General features: G+C 44.5%; 1 protein-coding gene across 1 annotated transcript in view; it reads left to right on the top strand.

Annotated features, from left to right (window-relative positions):
* Positions 1–9236, top strand: part of vav3 (vav guanine nucleotide exchange factor 3) — a gene marked incomplete at its 3' end in the record, with an annotated part of 121564 nt that overhangs the window by 85825 nt on the left and 26503 nt on the right. Inside the window, exons 12-15 of the mRNA XM_084048134.1 lie at positions 1184–1270; positions 1626–1711; positions 2573–2705; positions 8751–8860. Of these exons, the coding sequence (XP_083904260.1) occupies positions 1184–1270; positions 1626–1711; positions 2573–2705; positions 8751–8860 (416 nt within the window). The remainder of the gene's footprint in view (positions 1–1183; positions 1271–1625; positions 1712–2572; positions 2706–8750; positions 8861–9236) is intronic.

The raw sequence follows: 9236 nt of genomic DNA, 5'->3' as shown, positions 1-9236 counted from the left end.
CACACACACACACACACACACACACACACACACACACACACACACACACACACACACACACACACACACACCACAGCAATGGTTTGCCTTGCGACGAGACTGGACAGAAACATAATGGCTCCCTGCAAATCGCCTTTTATCATCTTATAATTGTGTGCTAGTTGAAGGCGATGACGCCCAGAGACACATTCATTACCGTCTCAGCGATGATTTGCGGCGCGTCTAACAAGCCGCTATAACTCTTCTTCTCAGGGCCGTTTTTTGAACACACAGGGATATAAACGTCTGCTCCACTGTTGTGAAGCAAGAGGCCTCCTTCAGTAGGAATGGATTTCCGTTGCAAATTATCTGGGGGCGAAAAAAAGCCTTCAAAGTCTTGTTGAATTTCACAGCAGTAGTAGTCATTATTTCTCAAAGCTTGTGCAGTCCCATGTCTGGTTCCTGTTTCTTCTGCTCAGATAAGAATTTACAATAGATTAATGGATCATCTAAGCCTTCTGGAATGCTCTGGTTTTACCCAATGTCATGTACAGCTGCAGAAATATGAAGACTGACTTATTTTTGCTGATGATTTAGCCACCCTTAGGCTCACATTAACCACTTTAACCCTGACATCCCCAGTTGAACCCCAGTTTGACTAATAACAGAGAGTTTAACTGGTTGAATCCAATCGTTTTTGCCATGATCTCATACTTTACAGCGTCGGCTCATCTTTAAATGAAGAAAAGAGTACGGTATATAGAACCACGCAGCACTGATGTTCGCTGTCACACTCTCATTGTTAAATTATTTGATCCAACTGATCAAAATACATCCAACTGATCAAAATACAACCATGTCGATTTGTTTGATTGATTGAATATCTTATTGACAGTTTAAAAAGTACAGACAGTATTTTAAAAAAAAGAAAGTCATATCTGCAATTTATTCAACTGTTTGGCTGTATGTAGCAAGAACATAGGTTCAGAACGATAATGCCCAAACATTCATAATTCTACATATTTGTGCTAATTGTTTAGAAAACAGAGCGCTAGCTGTGAGGGAACTCCTTTCATGCTGTTTCACAAACAAAGACTTGGCCTGACTAAAATGTTTCAGTCAGGATAATGTATTTTTCTTTACTCCATGCATCTCTCCATTGTCATCTCTGCATTGTCATCTCTCCATTGTCATCCCTGTGCAGGACCTGGCTCAGTACGTGAATGAAGTGAAGAGAGACAACGAGACATTACGAGAAATAGCCCAGTATCAGAAATCCATTGAGAACTTGGTAAGTGACCCGGTGCTGTACCCTCACGCTTAACCACATAAGCCGTAAGGTTTACACACTGTATGTGGCAAAAAATATTATATAAAATATTTTACAGATGTGTCAATTAAATCAGCTAATCGATTAGTCTTCAAGGTCCTGACTTAGTCGACTAAAAAAATCCTTTAGTCGAGGACAGGCAAATATAGACAATCTACAAGCTTGTAGATGAGGCTTCACTTTGCACAATATCACTTTGCACAATGTAATGCATTGATGTTTGTTTATGCCCTATTGTTAGAAACGTATCATTCTCCCTCTTGTCTCTCCGTCTGTCTGTCTGTCTGTCTGTCTGTCTGTCTGCCTGTCTGTCCAGAATCAGCCACTCAGTAACTACGGGAGACCGAAGGTGGATGGCGAGGTACGAGTGTCCTCGGTGGACAAACGAGCTAAACAGGACAGGTGAGGTGGCAGGATGACAGACGTGACTTGAAAGTCTGATTGAGTGCCTGGAATGTCACCAAAACGGTGTCCTTCTCCAAGTTGGAACCCTGCCACCGCGGCTAGTGCTCCAGGACAAGATGATTACAGTGCTGAACGAAACATAAGCTTGCTCTCTCTCAGAGCAATACATCACGCTGCGGAATCCTGCGTGTTTGTTTAACTCTGACAGTCTGTGTTCATTTATGTTAATAGACCTTTCTTCTGATGTGAAATAGTAGGGTAAACACAGGTGTTACCAATATTAATGAAGGTTTTGTTCCTTTTAGAGTAGCAGAGCCTTTCCAGTGAGTCAACATGCACATTACTATAACTATACCAAAGTCAATGGTGAATAATATAGTTAGTTATTGTTATAGTTAGTGTGCTTGGTGTGAACGGCCTTTAAATGCCAAACAGTTGATGAATGTATTGGTAGCTGTCAGTTCATATAATTAATTTATAAATCAGATCTACACACCTTTTTTTAAATAAAGACCTTATGAGTGAGAAGTATCTTTATTATTATTTTACAAAATTGGGGGGGGGGGGGGGGGCTTTTCTGCCTTTTTTGGATAGTACAGTTTAGACTGACAGGAAACAGGGAGAAAGAGAGACGGGGAGCGACACGCAGGAAAGGTCGTCAGGATCGGGAATCAAACCTGTGACTCGCCGTCAGGCTGCACCATTTAAGTTCTCAAATGTTACGTGACATGGGTTTCATTTGCCACAGAAGCAGTTCACAGGGCTAGTTTAGCATGTCACAGTATCTGGTGTCAGGTCCTCCTTGTTGTTTACCGACTGTGAGATGATGCTGAGTGTTCCTCCTGCCCCGTCTCACAGGCACATCTTCCTGTTTGACGCGGCCGTGATCGTGTGTAAGCGGCGAGGAGACAACTACGAGATGAAAGAAGTGATTGACCTGCACCTTTTCAAGGTCACCAACAACCCCACGTCGGACAAGGAGAACCGAAAGGTACAGCACACACAACCATGACTATCCTATATTAAAGTTGCCTAGAGCAGGGGTCTTCAACGTTTTCAGGCCAAGGACCCCCTAGCTGAGAGAAAGATGAAGCAGGGACCCCCTACTCTATATATTGTATAACATTGTGTTTCAGATTTTACTTAGTCTATTCTTTTTTCCCTCTACATCTATACCTCTTTGCCAAAAATAGCCGATCTACAAGCTCTCTTGTAGATCTGCTATTTTCGGCTAATGTTCCTCTCAGAAAAGGAATTCTAGGGTTCAAGTGGTTAATGTAAAAAAAAACTAAATCCTATCACACAACGATTTGGCGGACCCCCTATAGTAGCTCTGGGGACCCCCTAGGGGTCCCGGACCCCCTGTTGAAGACCCCTGGCCTAGAGGGTCAACCGTTGGCGGGCGAGCAGGCAGGCAGTGGACGTCACAAACGTAACATGCGGACCTGCGAGGCACACCTTTGCTCCGATCCGCACCAAACTTGGCACCAACACTGGTCAGGGGTCTGCCGTCACAATAGCCACATCAGGGACCACAGGCGCACCATTGCTCCGCCCCCCTCTGCGTTCCTATTGGCTGGGGTTTAAACAGCCATAACTCCAGTTCCCAGCATGCTAAAGGCCCCAAGGTACCCTACTGGCTCACCTGTCAGCGAGGAGCCCCCACCGGGAGGATGTACTGTTGTATCCTACTGGCTCACCTGTCAGTGAGGAGCCCCCACCGCGAGGGCTCTGCTTCTCTTTCCTACAGTACTCAGCCCGTTTAACATTCCCCTCTGACAGGGTTAGCCACAAAGATCACCCTCCCTTCCCAGCTACCCTCCCCCGAACATGGCCAACTGTGTTTGTATAGACGTTCAGCCAAACCGACTGCACCACTGTGTGTTTGTCTCTGGTTTTAGAAAAGTAAAGATTTTATTTTTAACCCTCTGGCGTCTGGCATGTTGCTTTGAAATACAAAATGACTATCCTTTTTCTGCACCGGTGCCATATGCGACTCCAGTGAATTAAAGCAATTTTCAAAACAGGCTTAAAACGTGCTCCTTCTATGCGTTCCCTCTCAGCTTTCCTACATCTAGGGGGCGGCAGTGGCTCAGGGGTAGAGTGGTCGGTGGAGCGGCCTGATGGCAACCGTGAGGTTCCCAGTTTGATCCCGGGCTCCCCCAGAGTTAGTGTCGAAGTGTCCTTGAGCAAGGCGCTGAACCCCTAATTGCTCCCGATGAGCAGGTTGATGCCTCCGCCATCAGTGTATGAATGTGTGTGTGTGTGTGAATGGGTGAATGTAATCTATCAATCTATCTATGTAAAGTGCTTTGGATAAAAGCGCTAAATGAATGCACCATTTACATCTCAACAAAAGCAAGGGACAGACCACTCTCCACACGGTATGTGTCATCGTGCCTATACTGTAGGTGCCTGAATGGCCAGAAACGCCACTTTAGATGTGCATACTGTAAGTCCAACATGCACGACAAATACTGTTCCGCGTGGAAGCCATCAAAGCTCAGAACGGTGAAGTAGAGCAGTGTGTTCTTCTCCTGCAGCAGCAGCAGCACAGACAGTAGAGAAGAGATGCGTTTGAAAAGCACTCTTCTTGATGATATTGACAGCTTTCATGACGAGTCCATAACATCAGACAGTTTAAAAGCATTAATTCAGCACTTCTGGAGCCACAGCCTTTAAGTGCTACTGTAGGAGTTCTTTTTCTCCCATTTTTCTTACCAATTTATTATCAACTTTGCTTTGATATATTGGATTCATGTTATGTGTGTATTTTCAGACATACTGTATTTAAATAATTGAAATTTTGAATAAAGCTAACTTTACTGTCAAACAATACATTGGCAGGCCCACAATGCAATGGCTCTGAGGACCCCCTAGGGGTCCCGAACCCCCTGCTGAATACCCATGGCCTAATGTATTTAATTGCCATACAGGCATTATGCCAAAGCTAGTGTTGGCTATGTTAGAAGAAAACTATATCTATTTTGACTGCTTTTCAGGAAGCTATCTACATCTTTGGCAGACAATCTGCCTGCCTGCACTTCTACAGTACATCAATTTGACGTATTAAAACTCCACACAAATGACTATCTTTCTATCACACGATTATGCCAAGTACAGGGAAATCTGAAATGCTACAATGTTACATCATGTGCTGCTGGGCAGTGGTTCTCAAAGTGTGGTCTGGGGGCTCCGAGGGGGGGGGGGGGGGTTCCAGGGGGTCCCCAGCTAAATTTGTTAATATAGCATCACAATCTTTTAACCACTTTATTCATATTATGTATGTTGGCTATTCAAAAATAGCATGTACAAGCTCACAGCGTGCCACTTTGTGCCGCACTGCGAGCTTGAACAAAAAACACAAATCTTCTCCCTGGCACAAAATATCTTTTCAAATGGGGGTCTGCGGCCCAAAACATACAGGTCCTTGACATGAAAAACCAGTGATAAGACAAAGATGATAGCAGAAGTCAGTATGTACGTACTGTACCGTACAGTACATCTGCATACTGTACACAGGGCCAAACATTTCATCCTGGCAAACGTTTGGTGTTCTCATCGAAGCAATACAAATGTTAATCACATCTCCTTAAAAGAAAGAAGATGTCCTTTTTATTTGTATTTCAAATGATCCTTTCAGTCCAGCATACCTTTCCTTGCTTGAACGCTTGGAACTGTACACCAATAATTAGCTGCTATTCGGAAAGACTCTAGGAGCTACTTTTGGATCTATCACACGCATGCCTAATTCGAACTGTTGAGTTGTTGTTGTTGAAATGTAATTTGGTTATCTGGGCAATGGGCATGTAGTTCATTTGTCACATCGACGTCCCAACACGTTTAACACATGTCTTGTTCATTTACCTGTGACACACTGAAACATGCAGTGTGAAAGTGAAGAGCTTACATCCTCCCAGATGGCACTTCTATTACTACACACACGTCTGATTCTCAAACACGTACGTACGCACGCACAATCACACGCACACGCACACGCACACACACACACACACACACACACACACACACACACACACACACACACACACACACACACACACACACACACACACACACACACACACACACACACACACACACACACATTTACTGTAACAACGTTAAGAGAAATGTTGCCGTATAGGGCTTGCCAGGGAATTGTTTGGATTCTAGTGATGCTGTAAATATTATTATACTCATTACTTACTCATTACTGATTTCATTACTGATTTATACTTAGTTACGCATCGTGTCTCTCATTGAAAATAACAGATGTACAAGTTCACAACATGCCGCATTTGTGAGCTCGTAGGTCTGGTTATTTTCAGTGTGAGACACCAGCACGTAACCAAGTATGAATCAGGCATCAGATCTGGCAAAATCATCACTCAACTGTCAGCTCATCCATTGTTTGTCACATGCACATGAGCTCAAAACCAAAATCATCTCCAATAATTATGATGGCCAGTGGACACACATGCACGCGAGCACACGCACACACAGTCGTCTGTCACTGGATTGAGCAGAAGGTTGCGTTGTAGCGCTGAAGGCTTAACGCTGACAAAACAAAAAAAATATTATATTTTGTTGCGTTATTTATTCATCGGCTGTTGGATCACTGCTGACATAATCTCCTTTTAACAAACCGCTCAGTTTTGAGTTCCCGTCTGTGCTGAGGACTTGGAATATGTTAGAATGGAACTATTTGTCCTGAGCTCTGGAAGTTGGCAAAAAAAGTTTAAACCACAATTTAACTTTCAGCCAAAATGTATTAGATGTTGTTCCCAGCCCTGCTAGTGGCGGGGCTCTACAGATGTCCATGTTGACAAACTGAGCACATTCATGCTCCCCAGAGGATGAACCTGAACCATTCAAGTGGCCGCATCATCTTTCCTGTAGCGCCATCTTCTGGCTAAATTGTCATATTTGCAGGTATATGAGAGATATCAGATATCTCATCTTATTGGCATTTTTTCAGGATGAGCCCTAATAAGGAATGTTGGTGACCATGGCCGGAATTTGAAAACATTTCCACTGAACCCATAAAGGATGCAAACCTCTTTGGTCTGTTTATGTGTAGGGAGCAGCACAGCCTTTGGGGGCCACTAATGGGCAAGTGGCAAGAGGCAAAGTGGCATGGATGTTTGTCCCTGCTTGCTTGTATGTTTGGCATTTTGTGGACTCACGGTGCCCCATTGTTGGCCGAGAGGTGCAATAGGAGGTGTGTCATTTGCAAATCAGCATCGTACTGCAGCAATTTTGGGGCCTGCCTGCTTGGACCAGGTCTTACCGCCGTATAGTGAGTTGCGTGCTCTTCCATTGCTATTTTCGACTCACTTTGCTTGGCAGACGCAAAACCCAGATCCCACAAACCTGCTTTATATATCTAAAGGGAAGTCCAGCACGATTCAGCCAGTAGAAGGTCGAAGGGCTCGTCGGTGCTCAACAGGGACAACTTGAATCAGAGAAAATAATAACACCTGGGCAATCCAGGAGAGACTACCCAAATAATACTGGAGCACTCGACTGGTCTGCACATGTTTTATTGTTTTGCAGGGGTGACTCACCAGTTGAGGGGTGACTCACCAGTTAAGGGGTGACTCACCAGTTGAGGGGTGACTCTGCAGTTGGAAATATATCATAGAATATTTATGACAATGGATAAATGTATCCACCCAAACACGTACGGTATGGAATGTCCAGTAGAGTAGACTATCCGCACACTTTTGCCTTTCATAGCCCGGTGTACTCAAAGCATACTCAGCATACAAAACCCATTTTAAAGACAACATTTTTTGGGGACAGGTACGCACAGACAACTGACTGTTGCACGTACCTCCGAGGTGGACTACTGCGAGGATATAGACAGAGTACATACTGTAGCAGATGTCCACCTACTGTAGGAGGTCCGTGCAGCAGTCATTTTGTGGTTGTCTGTCCACGTAGTTTATTTGGCCATTATGAATTGCTTTATGAACTGGGCTTTAGTAAGAATGCTTCTCCTAGGACCAGTGTCAGACGTTTAACTGCAGTTGTCAATTGTCAAGATAATGTTACATAATCTGCTTTTAGTCATCTTTTGTTTTTGTGGGGCTGAAGACTCATTAAGACTCTGCACCTTCCGCACAAGGACATCAGTTTGATTTTGTGAGAAATTATGTTTCTCACAAACTTTCTTCTGAGACGCTTGTGCACAGCTCTTAAAAGGTAACGAAAAGCGACCATTTGAATGATCATGATTGAATCCACCTGCAACACCCCCACTGATAATGTATTCCAACCTAATCCAACCTTGTCACTTCACTGTGGAGTGTGGATACTCTACACTTCTCCAGTTCGGAAAATACAGTAACAAAGCTCCCTGTTTCCCCCATTATAGGGCCCTCAGTCTTGTTAATGCATGTATGTAGGCTGCTTTAACACTTACAATGTTGTGTTTTAAACAAAGAATCCCAGCTTTGAGTGCTCGAATGAATTGCAGGAGCTATATGAGCGGTATTAGCGCTGCAAGCTGAAACAGAGATGCTCGTTGAACACAGGGGCTAATGGAGTAACGATTAGCCTTTGAAGTGGCTAATGATGCGTGATTGAGCCTCGCTCACCTCTCCAGTCTGAACGCGGGTCGTCCCCATCCACCTCGCTGCTGTCGGGCAGAAACCTCTTATCTCCATAAGGTTAGGGTTATGGAGATATGAGGTTTCCACCCGACAGAGACAACTTGTGTCTCTCTCTCTCTCTGTCCATCTCTTACTTCTGCCTCGCTAACCTTGTTTTTTAATCTTCTCTTTCATCTTTGTTTTTGGGCTCTCGTAATTGTTTTTCGACTGTTGTCCCCTCAATCTCTTCTCTTTCTTTGCATTCTCTTTGATTTAAACCCTGTCTTATCGCAGAGAGCTTCGCTGGGGTTTTTCTTCTCTTTCTTTCTATCTCTTCTTCATTTCCTCCTTTTTTACCGTTGTGTCAAACTTTTGTGGTCACACCTCCTCTTATGTATACCTCTCTGTGTGTTTATGATTCTTGTCTCCAACTGCAGTGGTCCTATGGATTCTACCTCACACACAACCAGGGCCAGAGCGGCTTTGAATTCTTCTTCAAGACCAAAGAGCTGAAAAAGAAATGGCTAGAGCAGTTCGGCATGGCCATGTGAGTGTCTGTTTTACGTGTGTGCGTGCGTGTGTGTGTGCGTGCGTCCGTGCGTGCGTGCGTGCGTGCGTGCGTGCGTGCGTGCGTGCGTGCGTGCGTGTGTGTGTGTGTGTGTGTGTGCTTCTGATTTGACAGACAGTGTGATAAGAGGGGCATGTGTTCTTTTGTCTGCACTGTGGGTTTGTCAGAGCGCCAGGAAGACATTTCTCCCGTCCTGTTCGTCGAGTCAGGCCACTCGGTGATGATGTCTGACAGTGAGCTAGTGCTGTGCTTTCACAGTGACACAGTTTGTCAGATCCTGGTTATGACATAGTACTGTACTTACTGTACGCTCCAATTTACATCAACACAACCCTGCTGCTGTGCAGCATGCATT

The sequence above is a fragment of the Gymnoscopelus microlampas genome, assembly GCF_963454915.1.
Source record: "Gymnoscopelus microlampas genome assembly, chromosome: 22".
Classification (NCBI taxonomy): Eukaryota; Metazoa; Chordata; class Actinopteri; order Myctophiformes; family Myctophidae; genus Gymnoscopelus; species Gymnoscopelus microlampas.
The sequence above is the reverse complement of the archived record's forward strand: the minus strand, read 5'-3'. Positions and strand labels throughout refer to the sequence as shown.